The sequence below is a fragment of the Limulus polyphemus genome, unplaced genomic scaffold (assembly GCF_000517525.1).
Source record: "Limulus polyphemus unplaced genomic scaffold, Limulus_polyphemus-2.1.2 Scaffold890, whole genome shotgun sequence".
In the NCBI taxonomy this organism is placed as follows: Eukaryota; Metazoa; Arthropoda; class Merostomata; order Xiphosura; family Limulidae; genus Limulus; species Limulus polyphemus.
The window spans coordinates 309,502-329,033 of NW_013666500.1; the positions used below are offsets into that span (position 1 = coordinate 309,502).

General features: G+C 34.7%; 1 protein-coding gene across 1 annotated transcript; it reads right to left on the minus strand.

Annotated features, from left to right (window-relative positions):
- Nucleotides 1-3,204: 3,204 nt before the first annotated feature.
- LOC106461062 (EH domain-containing protein 3-like) lies at nt 3,205-16,592 on the minus strand. The gene is made up of 2 exons (XM_013920849.2): nt 15,571-16,592; nt 3,205-4,514 (listed from the first exon to the last, which is right to left on the minus strand). The coding sequence occupies exons 1-2, from the start codon at nt 16,483-16,485 to the stop codon at nt 3,816-3,818; spliced, it is 1,614 nt and encodes a 537-aa protein (XP_013776303.1). The 5' UTR covers nt 16,486-16,592; the 3' UTR covers nt 3,205-3,815.
- Nucleotides 16,593-19,532: the final 2,940 nt, after the last annotated feature.

Consider the following 19,532-nt stretch of genomic DNA (forward strand, 5'->3'; position numbering starts at 1 on the left):
TATATCAATTCATGTGAATATGACTGAACAATTTCATTTTTTCTGAAAAGGTGGTGTCTATTTACTTGTGACCACGTTGTGTATATCGACTGCTTACTCTTTCTTACAAAGATAGGTGATTATCAATATAGTTTTATTTGTCAGAAAATATTCTAGCATGACTCGAATGGTACCTATATTTCTGGTATTCATAACTATTACTAGGTTTAACCTGTCATTTTCTGTTTTCGTTGCAGGGTGATTTTACATCGATGAAGAAATACTAAGTGAACATTAAGGAAATTCGAACATGCGGAACACACAAATGCAGATTGTCAAAATCCAATCTTGATTTTAAGCGCATCGGCACCGATCCGACATTTTACTCAAGTCGCAGGCTTAGAAATAATCTAATTTATTATTCTTACGTGGACTGGACTTTGCATTATTTTGACCAAATGTTTTAAAGTAATCCGCTCAACAAAAAAACACGTTACAACAATACATTAAAAGTTTAATTGACAGGTCGAAAGCCTTACAATCAAATAATCTAAAATTTGTGATAAAAATCACGTTAACTGCGGATTTTTCATACGCACTCAGTCATCTAACTCACCGCTTAAGAAAAACAAAGTCAATAAATCAGATTATAAAGTAACTTCAAAATTTCAGTCATGTCAATCTTCACATTCCATATTAATCTGAGAAAAACTTTTAAAGTTTACATTTCTAAAAATAAAAAAAAAATGTGCAGAATTCACAAGTTTATACACAATTAGTCCAGCCATAACACATCTAAACTCTCATACATGTTGTTTGTTGCAAAGCTACTCAGGACTATATGCGCTGCCGTCTGGATAGACCAGAGGAAAACAACTATTCAACACTAATCTCATACATCAAGTCCAACCTTATAACATCAAGCTCTAATACATATAGTTCAGTATTCACATATAAAAATCCTCACATACATAGTTCATGAATTTTCTATCTTTAATTGCAGGTCATGCGAACATAAGTTGAAATAAATCCTCAACACCCAAACCAAATACAATTATTATACACTCTTCTAAGTTTTGAAAATAAATAGGGAACTATATAAAAATAAAACGCAGCCTTACAAATGATGTAATCCTAAAACTACTTTCCTACCACTACTTTGTTTGTTGTGTTCCAGTCATCCAATGAGCTTTGGATTGGGCAAAACGTGTTATCAGCAATTGATAATGGTAAACATTGTGTGGTTAGAACACTATTATTATACACTCTTATAATACTTGGTTTAGATAAAGAACTCAGTGTTAAAAATACGAGGCCTACTACTAATGCCAGTATAAACACTGTTATTTTACCTGCCTAACAATTCATATTTATATGCCTATTAAAAGTCTATACATTATTTAGAAGAACATTAACAACAGGTTATCATGTAATGTTTTAGCAATCATATTTCTCTCTTTCTGATATAAAAAAAAAATATTCTACTACATTCCTCACACACTGATGTACTACCAACTAGTAACTAACGTTTCAGAATCTGTCTATAAACGCTTTCAGTATCAGGTTCATAATTATCTCCATTCATATTTCTAGACCACAATTTAATAATGGTGCAATGTTTATAACAACAGCTTTAAAAGGATTTTCATATTTCTACTAAATTCTTTATTTTTAGAGCTTTCCTTGTTTGTTGTGATAAAATCAACATTGCCATCCAAGTTTTATTTATGAAAACTGTAAAACCAAACACTTTTATACTTTCCATACTTCAACCTTTCTTTATTTAAAGAACCATTTAGTATTTATTAGAATTTATATAACAGTGAAGAAAATTCCCGATGGTCTATTGTATAAAAAATAAGTTTATATATATATATATATATATGAAATCATCTTTGATAGATCAAAACTGACATGTATTTCAGCCTTACCACATCAAAACTGTCATACACATGTAGTTGAGCCTTAACACATCGACAGTCACACTCATGTAGTTCAGCCTTAACACATCGACAGTCACACTCATGTAGTTCAGCCTTAACACATCGACAGTCACACTCATGTAGTTCAGCCTTAACACATCGACAGTCACACTCATGTAGTTCAGCCTTAACACATCGACAGTCATACTCATGTAGTTCAGCCTTAACACATCGACAGTCATACACATGTAGTTCAGCCTTAGCACAGTTATACTCATGTAGTTCAGCCTTAGCACAGTCATACTCATGTAGTTCAGCCTTAGCACAGTCATACTCATGTAGTTCACCTTAGCACAGTCATACTCATGTAGTTCAGCCTTAACAAATCGACAGTCATACTCATGTAGTTTAGCCTTAACACATCGACAGTCATACTCATGTAGTTTAGCCTTAACACATCGACAGTCATACACATGTAGTTCAGTCTTAACACATCAAAACTGATGCACATATAATTCAGCCTCACATCAAAACTGTCAATTAATTCAGCTTTAAGACATTCAAACTTTTGTATATATAGCCCAAAATTAATACATTTAAACCTTCATAACACAAAAACCCTGTATACATATAGTCTACTTTCAACACATCAAACCTTCAAAACAGATATACATGTATTCAAAATAAGAAACAACACACAGTTACAACAAGAAATACTTAAGTTCAAAATATTACAAAACTAATTGATTTACAAAATTTTCCAGTCAATTTTTACTTCTGAAGGTAACAAACATGTTCTGATGTGCAATTTCTTTTAAATGTTAATAGCCTTACAAAACTTTAGCATGTGTACCATTTAATTTAACTGTGATACTATATGTATCTTTAAAACATTTTTAGCAAGTGTGATGTTTATTTTCATATCAATAGTATACACAAATCAAAAATAATAAATTACACTAGTTGATTTGTGAGGTAGAACTGCAATATAGTAACAGCAATAAATATCCAGCAAGAACAACCTACTGAACCTAGTTGACTAATGCATACTTGTTCTTATATATATTCTCAGTCCCAACTGCATTTCATTCTATGTAATCATCATTCATAAAATAGTTATCCATGAATCATTAGTTCTTTGTTCAGATAACAGATCTCATTGTTTATTGATAAATTATTCAATTACAGACCTGCATGGAATTTTGTTTGTTGTATACTAGTATTATTTTCTTGCATTCTTTTGTGCTAGTTCTTTGTGACAATATTAACTGTCATTTGATGTGTGGAACAGAAACTACAAAGATCAAATATATAAGGTAGTTTATTAACAACTGTAATACATTTAATACTTTGCTCCAAATAGTCATTCATTCCAGTTTTTTAATCTGGATTTAATTAACTCAATAAAATTAAAGAAACAAAAAATTCCAAAAAAAAAAGTTCAGAATAATCTAGTAATCACTGTAATGGCTAGAGCTTCAAGCACAATAAGTGCATATATTTCAATAAGACATTAATGTATCTTAATTTACACTAAAACTGATGTCCTTACTGCACAATATCACTGACATTATTTGCTTTTATTCTATACATTCCAACGAAAATTAGGCTTACATGAAATACATTTAATGATGAATAAAGAATAATAATGAATTAAAATTTTAAAAATTAACTTAGAATCTCCTGAACATAACCTTAAACAATATGTGCAGGTAATTATATGATTCAATAATTCAACATTTATTCTATGCTTTGGTATCTGGAATGAAAGTCAATGTACAAAACCTGAAATGACATTATCATAGTGCAATAACCCCCACACTACATATACTTTTGGGTCCCAAAATAAATCATTCCTGGCACTAAAGAAGTTCAGCATTGCACAAGGTTGGCCAACTATCTATGCCGTGTAAGTCAAGCTACAAAGCCTCGTTTTCCAGGAGGAATAAGATGTTTAGGCAGTTCTGTTGGAAGGTCATGACCTTGAAGTTTTACACTTATCAAATGCATGGCTAATGCAAACTCATCTGAATCTAACATTCCATCCTTATCTAGGTCAGACAGTTTCCAGATCTTCCCTAGCACAGTGTTGGGAAGTTTAGATTTGACCATTTCTGCCTTGGCACTTGCTCCAGATATCTTTCCATCCACAGGATTCAAACTATCAAACACTTCATCATACTTAAATCTTTCCTTTGAAACAATCCAGTCTGGTTCTAAAGAGCCAGCATCTATGCCCTCACCACGTCCATAACCAAATGGACTTTGCTCTGCCACACCTTCAAAAGCTCCTCCAGTGACATTATTATCTTTGGTGTTTTGAATCTGCTCATGAGGAATCATGCTCATTAACCTTGCAATGTCTTCAGCTAACATTCTATCCACTGTTTCTAGCAGTTTTGGCTTAATTTGATGAAACTTAGTGAAATCATGATGGAGTAATTTCTCCTGCATGTCCTTTAGATCAGGAAAATCCCCTGGAGGAATCTGATGATCTCGTTGGATTTCTATATAAATATTACTCAAGTTTTTTATTAGTTCTTTCTTTTTACTCTCCTTGCCAAAGACAGAAGGCATTTCTCTGCGGATGATGCCGATTATGTTGGCATGTACCTGTGTCAAAAAATATTTTTAAGTTTTCCTGGAGCAAAAAAAACAAAACTGATATATATATATATATATATATTTTAAAATAAAGAAACAGTGGTGTGAACATCTAATTATAATTATATAATAAATCAATAAGTAAAATAATTACAGCTACTTTTCAAAAAGTTAAAATGGTAATTACAAAGAAATTAGTTTAATATTAAACTACAGGTCCAAGAAAATATAAAATCATATTTTCATTTGTTCACAAAATAATATTATAACTTTTACAGGGAGCATATATGTGAACATCAGATGAAAAAGTTCTTGCATATACAACTCGAGACATCTCTCTTTAGTGTAGTTTATTTGACATTATACTAGGAATTCTATGGTCTTATGTCTCAAATCAAGGTCTACTAAATGTTACTGATTAAAGAAAACAGGAAATAAATTCTGAAGCTAGCCATCTCACTTTTGTGATGTACTTAGTGAAACTCATTAAGTCCCATTTTACCTCATTCAGCTCTGCCAAGTCTCTACATGACAAGCAGATCACACAAGTTCAAATATACCAACATTACAGAAGTACATCTTAACTAACAAGAGATAAAGTATTCATAAAACATAAAAAATCTGTACACAGCATGAATACAAACAATATAACTATATAAATACAACTGACAAATCCTTACAAAGTTCCTGTAAACTGATCTTTAATCCTTCCTCCTGAAAGTGATTCCTACACCCCTTTCCAAAACCAATCTCTAATAACCTCTCCAATTGATACCTAATTCCTCCCCAAAACAATCCCCTTCTCTCAAACCAAAAATAATTATAGCTACAAATATAACCTTGAATGTTTATTCTTTTACATAAAATTACTATGAATTTTCTTACATAGATACACAGTAAAATGAATATATCTGTGTATATAAGTCACAGACACCACTGAGTACAAACACTAACTACTACAACAGTACTTCTCCCTCCCACACATGCAAAAGTGGGTCTTAATGCACATATGGTCAAGAAATCTGATCCACACTCACTTGTGAAGTTGTTCTACATGTACAGTGTTTGTTACTAGGCCTGTTTGGAACACTGAATTGCTGATAAGGAACTTTGTATACTCAATTTGTGCATGTGCTTCTATACATAAGCCTGTACTTTATCAAGTATGGAACTGAAGTGGATTACTATTAGTTTTAAACAGTTTTTTTTTATTTCTGAATTATTTGAATTAAGCAAAAGAAATACTTAATGGGAAGACATAGGTGGGAAATACTATCCAGATCAAGGTAGGATTAAGCATGCATCACCATTATACACAAAAAAAAATTATCATTGTGATCAAAATGTTATGAGACAATATTGCCACTTCTGTTAGACACACTATGCATATTTAAGTGAATGAATACACTACTGAATGATTAACAACTCAATAAATAACTTGGTTACCCACATTGTCACAATTTTGCAATAAGTTTTTTATTTAACACGTTTGATGATTACACAGTTTGACGTGAATAAGATTGATGTTGTGCTACTGCTAAAACTGTAAAATGTTATCCAGTCTATATGCTTACAACTTTTCATGCTCAAACACCGTATTTGCCAAAAATGTTGAGAATGATATTGTTCAGTTATTTATTAAATAAAAATTACCATTATAAATGTTAACATTTTCTTAAATTGAAAATATATTTACAAAACATACTTACCTCCTCTCACACTACAGCTATTACTCAACTACTAGGGTTTCCTTCCTTTGCCCATCTAAGCATTGATCTGAATTTTTCTCACTTGCTCCAGTCTTTTATTCCCCACTTAATTTCCCTTGGTGATATCTGTCACGTGACACTTTCCACCTACGTCCATGTGCCCTCAATCCTGGTACTGTATATAAGCACCTCATTCAGATAATATGAACACTCATCCTCACTCCACAACCGTGTGGGCAAGGTAAATTCCACTTGCCCTCGGAATTATGGGGAGGATGTGGAACAAACTGTGCTTAATCAAGGACTCAGGATGGGACTACTTTGCATTCAGAATTATGAGGAGACAATGGACCCTCTTCCATGAACAATGTATTGAACTTATATGGATCAAAAAAGAAGAGCCACACTCAACCTAACTGGATAATGGAGTGTCAACTCTGAACCGGTAATATGAGTAGGCTCCTGCATAGGCTGGTGCCTCTCCTACCAGCATCTGGGATAAAACATACAAGGACTGGACCTGTGTAAGAGAACCCCCAACTTTGCCCTCTCCTCAAAGAGTGATGGAAAGCCACTCGAAACTTCTGTCCACCCTCTGTCCACCACCCCAGTGACTGGAAACCAGGTATAGTAAGGATTCCCCTAGCTCCACTTGTAGGAAATGAGGGAGGTAATGCTTTTTGGGGAGTCCCAAGAAACAATGCTCATGAAACAGTGCAATAGATGAACCAAGTTTCCTAAATTTTTACAAGCAAACTGACCCTATGCTTTTCTCATGATAGTCCATGAATGGCAGTTCAACTTAGTAATACCACCCAGCCTGCCTTAAGGTGGTCTTATGGAACATTCCATTTCTACAGAGCTTGTTGCAACGTAGATAAAGTATATTGTGTTAGTGGTTGCTAGTGCAAAATTGGTTTGATAAAAGCACACCTGCCTGGGCAACACTCACCACAGAGTGGGATCCTGTGAAAAATTGGTAAGGGGCCCTGGAAAATAAAGAAGAGACAATATTTGTAATGAAGATACTCACACCTCCTTATAATCAGGTGAATGTGATTAATATAGCAACTGGGAGTAATCAAATACCCTCAGAGGAAGATACTGCCAGATCCTGCAAATAATGCAAGATAAAAATATTGGAGGAGGTCCACATAGCAGCCCGTGCAACGTCCTCCAACAAGCAACTCAACCAGGCCACTAAGGACATAGAAATGTGATGAATCTGAAAAGATGCGACTCTCAATAGACTCCTCACCTTCAAAGACAGCCCAGAATAAGCAATATGGATCTATTTCCATACCAACCTAGACAGGGTAACTGAGGAGAAGTCCCGGGAAACTGAAGGATCTCAATGAATAAAAAAGTTGTTGTCTTGCACCTGTAAAGGCATTATTGCAAGTAACATAATGCTTCAAGACTCTCACTGGACGTAACAAACGATTGAGATGCGATCGGTCATAGAAGTGTGAAATGGTGGTCAGATGAATTGGTGAAAATGATTTATCCCCTTCCTTGGGTGCCAGTGTCTTAGGGAATAAGAACCTGTCTGAGGACTTAGTTAGAATGATAAAGCATCCTGTGCATAATCAGCACAAAGAACTCTGACCGGTGACATCTGTAGATCAGCAGCAATGAAAATTAAACCTTCAGGGAAAGGTGATCCATGGTACATAAGGCTAAAGTCTCAAACAGATGTTGAGAAAGGGCATATAATCCCACCTTAATATAACAGTTAGGCAAATGTAACGGTCATTTGAGATGAAGGTCCCAAAATGGGGTGAGGCGGCTAGAGAGGAGTGGGGACTCAAATAATTTCTGTCTCAAGTATCTTAGGTAGTCGATGAGGCCATCATATAAAGGGTGATTGTGAAAGATGCAAAACTCTTGTCAAAGACCCAGGTAAAAAAAAAAAGAGTTATGGTTGGCACTTCTGATCGAAGTGGGTTCAACTTCCTCTCAATATACCATTATCAATATATGTGCCATTGCTGTTGTTAAATGTCTATCATGGGACTAAGCAAAGACAGACAAATACATGGCAACCCTAGAAATTAAACACTGATGCGGTGTGAAGGACTGCATAACCTCCATGCCTGAAGTTTGAGCTTCAGGATGGCTGGGTGTACGATGTTAGATTGGCTAATGAGGAAGTGGTGGGCACTCCTGAAGGTACTGTAGAAATAAAAATCAGGATTAGCTGCCAATCCAGTGCTATCAACAGGACCCGACAATGGGTTGAAACGAATCATAGCTAGTACCTTTGGTAACATACGAATTGGTGGGAAGGCCTAGAGGTGTAACTCCATCCCATCCTGACAGAATTCTACTAGTGTCAAAGCCCGAGGGTGAGGTACCAGAGACCAAATTGCCAGTAGTTGAGTGTTCCAATGATTGGCCAACACACCAGTCATCAGTGTTTCAAAATGAGAGACAATCCAACAAAAATCCTTGCAATGTAGCATCCGCTCTATCAGGAGAATCTGTTTGGGTTGAGGAAAATTGATCAGCCACTTAGGTCATCACCCATGGAATATGGCAAGCTGGTAGGGTGATAGGATAAGAGTGGTCCCAAGAAAAAGATCCAAGGTTTGAAAACAAAGAGCTCTGAACCAAGTGCCCCCTTGATGGGAAATGTAAGACACAACCATGTAATTGTCAAAGTGAAGCCTGACAATTTTCCCTTTAATAAGCCCAGACCATGAGACATCACCCTTTGAACAGCAAGAAGTTCTAAAACATCTGTGCATAAGCCCTGGAATTACTGACCATTGAGATATGCACCCCATCGCTGAAGTGAGGCATCTGTGAAGAGATGGATCTCTGGATGATGTGGTGGCAGAGGAACACATATCATAGTATTGTTCCAATCTAACCACTGCTCAAGATCAAAGATAATGATCCTGAATAAAGAAACTGGGGAACCTAGTGAATCGCTGTTAATGATGCATTGGTTGCATAAAGACCACTAAAGGGAACTCTTGTGTGCTCGTACCAAAGGAGGATCTAGGAATTCATATAGACAAGAAAGATCGATGACTAGAGGCCAATTTCCTGTCTTCTTGAGCACCAGAAACAGATGAGAATAAAACTCCAGAAGAACTGACATGACTCTCTCCACTGCCCCCCAGACCAACCAAACCCTGATAGCCCTAGAAAGAAGTTCTGAAGTCCGAGTACCTACAGGAAGCAGAAACACTACAGGTTGGATTGATAATGGTGGTGAAGATGTAAAGTGAATGTCTAATCCTGACTCAAGAACTTGTAATGCCCATGGATCCCTGGTTAAGGTTTTCCACACATACAGAAGTTCATGGAGCCGAGCCCCCATAGACCCCAAAGACATACAATAATCACCACCACAGCTAGAGGCATTCCAACTGAGTGGAGGAACCTCTTGGATATAGACAGAATCTATTCTGGGTACCTATGAACTGAGGGGATGAGGTTGGGGGTCAGGACCCTCGATTAGGGGTGGAACTATGCCACCCTGTGGGAGCTGAGGAAAGTTGAGATGCTAATGACAACAGGGATGAATGCACATGCTAACAATGGTCCCAACTCATCATCCAATGTATGTGGTAATCCTGAGAGTCTACGACAATGGTTGGAAGGATAACAAATATCTTAGCACTGTATAATGGGTGAGACAAATCCTAGAAAGTTATGACCTATTAAGGATGACTACATACTCCTTTCTAGAACCTCAAATTTCGAGGAGCAAGTGTATTATTTGTGAGTCTGAATATGCGTCCATCTGGCAGTGGTAGGCTGAATCACGTAGTTCCAACAACCATGGCAGACAAGGCATAGCTGTACCTTCACATAACTGACCAGTGAATATCCCTGCATGAATGTTAATATCAGTGGATGGACGGATAACTAAATATTCGCTCCCAGAGCTTTCAGTCGTCAAAGAAGATGCAGGCTCAAAAGCAGCTGGGGAAAGATCCAAAACATCACACACTTGATGGACCAACTGAAGAAAAAGAACCTAGGGCAGTTGATCCCAAAGAAAGAGGTCTCCCGAGAAGCCAACAGAAGAAAGGAAGACATAGGAAAAAGCAAATCTAAATTCTCTCCAGAATGTCCAGCATCACCTTGAAATGCAGCCTCAGAGCCCCCTGGAGGAACCTCACCAAACTAAATATATGCTATATATCAGCTTGTGAAACAAACATTTTTTAGTTTTTTAAAAAATCAACTAGGTAACACTAAGAATGCTTAAAGTATCTCCAATGGTCGTAGTATAGAGAAACCCGTTAGGAAACACTTTGTCGAGAAAAAGTGATATTATTTGAATGAGGTGCTTATATACAGTACCATGATCGAAAGCGCATTGACGTAGGTGGAGAGTGTCATGTGACACATATTGCCAAGAGAAATTAAGCGGGGAATAAAAGAGTGGAGCAAGCGAGAAAAATTCAGATCAATGCTTAGATGGGCAAAAGAAGGAAACCCTAGTAGTCAAGTAATAGCTGTAGTGTGAGAGGAGGTAAGTATGTTTTGGAATATGGATCTTCATAGTACTAGTAACATACAGAACTCTTTATTGATCTAAATCAGTAATTTAATTAATATATCTCACTTTTTGTTGGTTACCTAAATATGTTAGAAAGTTTTCATTTTTTTTGTAAGTAATATTGATGTCTCATTCCATCTTTATGCTTTTTTTTCTCCAGCATCTCATCAACTATTATCATACTCTAATTCCATGATACAATTTAACATAAAGCACCTCCTGTCTCATTTATTTTCTACAAACTTTTCATGGCAACTCATTTTCTAATAGAACAAGAACTCTTAACTTGGTTTCTCTTGAAAAGAAAGATCAGATGTGATCTTATCAATTTCACAAAATTATCTGGGAGAATGATAATATAAAAGCCTTTGAGTTCTTTGTGGTGTATTGTGAAGACATCAGGATGAGAGAACACTAGTTTAAAATTTAGAAAATCTGGGTAAAGCTCCAGTTAACACAGTTATGTGTCTAACGGGTTACAATGTCTGGACAAAGTTGCCATCAACAGTGGTGGAGGACAGCACTTGACAGGAATTTAAAATAGAAATATATGATTTCCTGAAAAATAAATGATAGGTTTAAATTTTTACTTTTCCCAAGGATGAGATTAAAAGGTTTGAAGGGCTAAACGGTTCCATGTTGTCCATATGTTGTTATACATTTGTGTCAAATGTTTCATTGCTGTCACATCTTAGAAGTAAAAGTCACATCAGAACTTTTTGATCAGGTTTGGAATAAAATGTTATTACTCATCTTTTCAAGGAAGAAGATAAAATATGTCTTAGTAGTTACAGGCTTATTTGTCTTTCATCGGTTGTGGCAAAAGTTTTTAAAGTCTAATAAAAGATGCTCTGCAATGTCATTAAACAATGTTCAAAATTTTGTTGGTTAGTCAACATGGTTTCACTAGTGAAGAAATCTTGCCTCACTATTCTTTTGGCATTCGTTGAAGAGGTTACTGATTATGTAGATTAGGGTAAGGGTATAGATTTGGTGTATCTGAATTTTCAGAATGCAGTTGATAAGGTGTAGCATAAAAAACTTGTTAAAAAATTGATTTCTATAGATGTGGGGGATAAGAACTGGGTCGATAGAAAAGGGGAAGAGGGTTGTTGTAAGTGGAGTTCAGTCAAACTAGATTAATGTCAAGAGAGAGGTATCTCAGTGCTCAGTGTTAGGACCTTTGCTCTTTTTGATTTACATCAATGATAGATGAAGGAATAGTAAATAAATTACTTAATATTAAGGTCTAGGGTGTTGCATCTTGTGTTGTTGAATAAATGGCAGATGACTTTTAATTATAATAAATACAAGGTAATTCATGTAGATTATCATAACTTGAATAAATAAATTAAATCAAATTAAATAACCTTGATAGTGTTACAGAAGAAAAGGATCTTGGTGTTCTGGTTGATCAGTCTCTTAAGCCATCCAAGTAAGGTGCTGTTGCTAGTTGTAGGGCAAAGATGATTTTAGGTTGTATCTTTAGATATAGTAAATACAAGTATAAAGACATTACAATTCCACTGGTTAGACCATATTTGGAGTATTATGTTCAGTCCTGGACTCCTTACCTTAGGAAGGACATTGAATTGTTGAAAATGTTTATAGGTGGGCTACTAGGATGATAATTGGGAGGATTGTCATATGAAGAGAAATTAATTTCTCCAAAATTATTTTCTATTGAAAAAAGAAGAATTATAGGGGCTGTGATTGAGGTGTTTAAGATTGTTAAGGGAATTGATAGTATTGATGCATCATCTTTCATTGTACTTAATGATGAGAATGGTAGAACTAGGGACACAAATATAAATTTTAGAAAGGTAGATGGACCTATAGGTCCTTTCTTGTCATTAAATGTTATGTTAGACCCACCATCCTATTAGAAAAGTAACTCTTTGTTAACTGGAGATATCCTTGAATTTAACAAAACTTGTGTTCTTTAGTCTTGTTACCTGCAGGATTTTTTAAGAAAACATTACATGGGTTTATAGATTCGAAGCTTCTAACAATCTCAAAAACCTAAGTAATAACCCCCGAGCCCTTCTCTCCAGCAAAAAATATGTCAAATTATTTCAGTTTATCCCACATAATAACCATTCCAAACCTAAAATCATCCTAGTAGATGTTCTCTGCATTCTCTCTGTCAAATGAGCATTTTTTTTTTCTTAAATACAATGACAAGAGCTTAACACATTGCATGCCTAGAACTTGTTTGGTAAAAAAGAAATTATACATTCTTGTATCTGTTACATTATTAACTATTAAAAATAGTTTCAAATATAGTCTTATGTTTTTTAATGTAAAACCCAAAACCACAAACATAGCTGATAAGATAAATGTAAATATACCAGCAAACAAGTTTATAAAATTACTAGCAGTCTTTTGAAAATGATGACCAGTGGTTATTGAAAAATTGAAAACTTTTATGTTAATCACATTTGCTGTTGTATTTACCTTTATTTTATCAGTTATTACAATATTCATTGTCCAAGCAGTATATTTCTTTGCTCAACATGAGATGACCTACGGAGGTCATCTATTATTTTTTATTTAGCCATCATAACTATAGCCCTTTTATAATAATTCAAACTGCACAAATACATCATCAGGAAAACATTTCATAAGCATATACTTTTAACCAGTTTTGTCATATTACAATCTACATCTAGATTTATAAAGCATAAATCTTCAGTGTATTTAACCCTAACATTAATGTTTTCTCCAGATTTTTCATTCTACCACTGAGACAGAAAATCTACAGTAAAATTCTCTAAATCCTTAACAGTTTTGAGCACCAAAATCAAGTTTCCTCTAATTTTTCTGCCCTCCAGAGAAAACTAAACCTGTCCTTTCACTTTTAGCTTAGGTAACTACAAACTTTCCCAGGATGTTAATGTCACTCCTCTAGTAAAGGATGTTTTTTTTTACAAAGCTACAATAACCTTACAATAGGTTAAAATAATAGCATATCAGTATGTTTGTTTGAGAGATATGTATAAAGGCCTTTTGTTACCTTTTTCTTTTCTTATATATAATTTATAGGTGTGCCTGAACTTTCAAAATCTTAAATTTATAATCTTTCATACTACTATCCTCAGAATTCAAAACAAAAAAAAGTCTCATTCCTTAACCTTATCAACTCCCATAACTCTTTCACTGCCTCATTTATTGATAAACAACTCTCCCAGGTTTATTTTGTGGTACAAAGTGAAAAGGAAAGGACATGTTTTAATATTTCATTGCTTCTTTAAAACTTCAAACTGGTAAATTTTGGGCAATTTGAAAGGGAATAGTCTTTCTTCATGGTGGTACAAAATTCCAAACTCCCATAATAGTGATACAGTTTATAATTTTGAGTACTTCAATCCCATGGCCCTTAACATAATCTATTTACAAATGCATCAATTCCCCTCTTAAACTCCTGTAAAGTGCTGGCTTCCATTACTGCCAACATCAACCCATTACACACCCTATCAAACTGTCAGGAAAATAAAACTGTTTTAAATGGAGACTGGGAAGTTAAAGTAAGAAGTTCAAGACTGAACACAGTACTACAAGTTTGGCATAGCCAATAGCCGACACAATAAAATTATACCTCCTAAATCTTGTATTAAATTTTTCTTTAAATATAACCTAAAATCCTATTTGCCTTACAACTAGCAATGTGATGGCTTAAGAGACTGATCAACCACTACACCAAGGAGTATATTCAGTTAGTAGTCAGGTACCAATCTATTAACTAAATAAATCTGAGCCTTTGGCTTCTTGCAGTGATTAAGGAGAATACCAAAAGGTGTACACAGTGGATGAGCTCTCTCATTAAGTATGCTGTAAAGGTTGCTTGTAGAGAAGAGCATAGAAAGTTCAGGGGTAGTCTTTACTTGTCACGTGCTAATGTAGAGGACATTATAAAGCATGTTAACAGTTGTGTTACTGGTACCAATGGGCATTCTCTTTTTCATGTGCATGTAGGAATGAATGATGTTGGAAATTATAAATCAGAAGATCTGCTTATACTTAGTAAAGCCCATATCTTAAATGAAAGATTATCAAAAATATGCTTAGAGTAACTGGTGGGATGGCTGAGCTTGGGAACAGTTTAAGATTATATGCTACAGATGGGCTCTACTTAAGTACGCTGGGTAGGATGTTTGGACGAGCTCTCAAGAAATTCATTACTTTAAACTAAACTTGCATAGCGGTGAGGAAGCTTGGGAAATTGAGAATAACCAAATTCATAAGATAGGTAAGGCAATGGTAAGATTGGAAAAATACTTAGAGCATAGAATGTTCGATAATAGTTTTAAATGCAAGTCCATCAGCTTTAAAGAGAAGCTTTGAAATTATTAATCTAATATCAGGAATGGAATTAATGTGGGAAATTTTGGGGCTATTATGAAATAAAATTCCTTATAATTAATTTATTATGTAACAGGCTTACAGTATAAGTGTATGTTGGCAGAAGCGGTGATCAGCATTTAAAAAGAGCTAAAAAGGGGAATCAAATGATTTCTTGTAAAATACATTTTCTTAAAGGCAAGTGTGCTGGATCAGCTCTGAAGGACCAAATGGTCCTTTGTTCTCCACATCTTACTTTGTTGTTGTCTAATCATGAGGTAAATTGTAATGAACTATAACAATGTAAATCACCAAAAGAAGAAGAATGGAATATTTTTTACTTTTCTTGAGAGACTGAAGGAAAATTTAAAACTTTTCTCATACAATTATAAAACCAAAATCAAATCCTAAATGGACTTTGTAAATGCTCCCATATTTTATCACACATCTTCAAATGTTTACATACTTTTACTTTCTCATCTATAAAGCCTACCTTAGCAAGTCGAGCTCTCTTAATTAAATCATTCAATTTTCTAAGAGCTGCATTTCTCGGTAAATTTTGGATGTCTTGAAAAAGATCTTGTTCTTCTGCTTCAAACAACTTTCTGTTGACATCATACTTTAGTGGCTGGTCCCAAAAAGATCCAATGTAAACTCTTGCAACTTCTGGGGTTTGTAAAACTTTTCCTAAAGACCACATTAAAGCACCATAAACTCTCATAAGCTGCTGATGATCTATCATATCGGCTTTGTTTAACACGATTCTTATTTTATCATCATGGCCCCTCAAAGCTTCAATGCTTCTTCGAAATTCATCAGAGATATCTAATTTATGAGCATCAAACAGAAGAATAATTCTATCTACCCTTTCAGCAAACCATTCTAAAACACCTGTAAAGTCATAGCCTCTATCAACTCGTTGTTTTTCTCCAGACAAAATACCAGGAGTATCAACAATTGTCATACTTTTCAAAACGTCAGACTTCAACATAGAACACTGGAATCGGTTCAAGAAGGCATTTCCAAATTTTGAAAGTGGTCTGAATTGTTTTTTAGGATCTACAACCAATGCATTTCCAGGAACAATACCTTCTTGTTCCCCGTACATAACTGCAATAAACCTATCTGTGGTAGGTTCTGGGCCAATACGTATACCTGGGAAGTCCTTTTCCAGCAAGTATCTAATGAATGTGGTTTTTCCAGTGGAATACTGCCCGACTAGTAAAACCATTGGCTTAGCATCGAAATCAGGTTCATCAAGAAGCGGTGAATGAAAATCATGAAAAAGGTAAGTTTCCTCCAATGGTAAAACTTTAGTCTTGTATACTTTCTTCAAGCCTTCGACGACATTTTCGAAAATTTCTGGATGTTTCATACGGTCCTCGTTTCTATGTAACCACGAAAACATTGTAAAACTTTGTCCTGTATCCTAAACTTCAAATCTGATCTAACTTCTAAGAACTTTGCACTATCTTGTCTCTTATACACACACACCCAAATTTTAAAGCCCTTGATGACGTATAATTTTCGAAACAGTGTCCCCTGACGAATATATTACAAGTTATTAAAAATACATCAAATAGTATAAAAATATTTTCTTTGTACGCTTTTATTAAAAATGGTCTGAAATAAAAACAAAAACATTTCTAGCATTTTTTTGCCTCGTAAGATTTCTATTTATAAAATCTTAAGTTCAGGTAACTAAAATGGGTAGAGAAAATCTCGGAAGTAGATTTCACCCTTGAGTACCAACTTGGACGAAATCTCACCGTCGCCATGGTATTGTGAGGCCTTCGGTGGATCAACGCTATGCGATTAGGTAAAACATTATATCAAAAATGGTTGGAGAATAACTAGTTTAACTGGTTAGTTTTGTGGTTGAAATATTGTTGTTAGGGGCTCTTTTTTGCAAGTGGAGCGCCCCAGGAATCAAAACTTGGACCTATGTTTTTTACTTGTTTGCATTAACCTAACATATAAACAACTAGGGACCGCTTGGTCCTTCAACATACTCCTTTCACACCCACCATTAATGAATGTAAAATTTAAAATCCACTATTTATTCTTCAGGAAATTGTTGATTCCCATTTTAAACTCTTATAAAGTGCAGGTCTCCACTACGGACTTGCAAATCTAAAATCCGGGGTTCTATTCCCACGGTGGACACAGCAGATAGCTCAATGTGGCTTTGCTATAAAATAAACACAAATCCCCACTACTACCGACAATAACATATTTTGTAAATCAGTCATCCTGTTAGAATAATAAAACTTTTAACTTGATCCTAGCTTGACTTCTACAGATCTTAATCTTGTGTCTACTTGTCTTATTATCTTCCGAATATAGCACAGAAAATCAGAGGAAATTGTCCTATATATTTCCACGAATAACCTTTTAAACTTTAGTAAGGGCATCACTTACTGTTATTTTCTGAAGAGAACAAGTGTTAGTATATCTTAACGTATCCCTAAGACATAACTCATCCACGTCCAAGATTATCCTAGTAGCTCCTCTGGTCTTTTTATCTGAATCCTTTCTTAAATTATGAGACCAAAACTGTATACAATATTCCAAATGAGGCCTAAACTTCTATTATGATATCGATGGGGACCTTAGTAACTCAGTAAAGTTTGCTAATGAGATTAAATTTTTGGGCAATTCTAGTTGTATTGAAAATATTGAGTTATTATAAATTTTTTACCCGTTACGATCTTAATTCCAATTAGTTTGGGGTCGGCCAGTATTTTTGTAAACCAAGAATATTTACACCCGAACTCGGACCCCTCACATTGTGAGTCGACCGCCCTAACCACTAGGCCATGCCAGGCAGGTATTACAGAATGACTTGAATTAAATAGTAAGTTGAACGAATATTTGACACTTTCAAAGGTGAATGCATAGCTTCCCAAGCATCTGAGGCCACTAGCTGTGAATTGTTCTACCAGTCTGAGCTCAGTCCAGAAACAAAAACTCATTGACTCACCCATGAAATTTGTTGATGTGTTTTTACATTAAATCAGATTACCATTTAAGTAGAACAACAGTAACACATCATCACCAAACACAGATGAAGTCCATCTAATAAAATAACCATTGAATCAAAAATAGTTTGGGTTTCTATGATGTTATGGTGGCAGATTAGTTTGGAAATTAGAAATGAGAATAAATTGAGAATAAATTTTGTTTCTCAACACTTCACTAACTCCGAAAATTGAGAAGTGCTAACCATAGAAACCAGATACGATGTAGTATAAAATATTGTTTTTTGTATGTCTTTTAGTTGTGGAGACATTAGTTGTTTTTTATCCAACAAAAATCGACTTTTATTGAAATTATTTTCGACAAAAAGCCAACTCAATCAAATATTTTTTTTTTATGAAATGTCACTTTACATACAAAGAGACACGCAATTTCTTGATAATTCCATTGACTGTGGTAATGGAAACGATAAACTCTTAGTTTTCTGGAAAAATTGTTACCATTTTTTAATGTACTTATCATATTTGAAGATTGCAGCATTTCAATAAGTTTACAGAACATGACTGATGGAGGTAATCCCTGGATATTTTAGAAATTAATTCAAAAAATGAATTTATTATATGATGTTAGAAAGTTTGTTTTGTAATAGATATTTTCATTACACTGTAACCTTCTTGGAAAGATAATGTGGATCACCATTGTTGTCACAGTTAAAAGTTTTTAAACCATATACTATCAAAATAAAATTGATAAATTCATCTAGTGGGCAACAGAAAACGTCAATGAAATTCATTATTTATTTAGTTTCTGTTCCCTGTGAGTCAACAGTAGGTTTACGGATTACAATGCTTAAATCTTAGGCTCGATTCCCCGCGGTAGGCAGAGTGTAGATAACCCATTGTTAAGCTTTGTACTATGAGAACAACAACAGCTTTAGTTAGTGATTTTTTGGGTGTGTTTTTTTAGACGCGGCATAGCGGCTCTGAGTTTTTTTTTTATTATTTCAAGTACAAACTTTTAGCTTATTGCTCCGTCACCTCTTGCCCGATTTGAGGTATAATTACAGTTTTGGACTCAGGAGGTCAAACCCTTTTGATTGATTTATTTGACCATGCCCAAGGTCTAAACCTGCCTAAAAGAATTTCAATTTGAGGGTGGCTGGTTAAAATTAAATCGGGTAAACGCGCGCCCCACGCTTGATATTGCTGGCACAGAAAACTATAGTTAATAAAAGGAAAAAAAAAGTCATATAGATTAATTTACTCTAATCCTGCCTAAAATAATTTCAAGTGCCTCGGCTATTGTGGATTGTTTTTTCATGATAGTGTTCTCGAATATTTTCACTTAGTGTATTATTTTGAACAAAATTTCAGACATATTAGTAGAACAATATATTTCCAAGCACTGCAGTGTTATACGAAATGATATTAAATTTATGTTTTTAAGGAATTCGAAAACAAATAGAATTTTATTTCA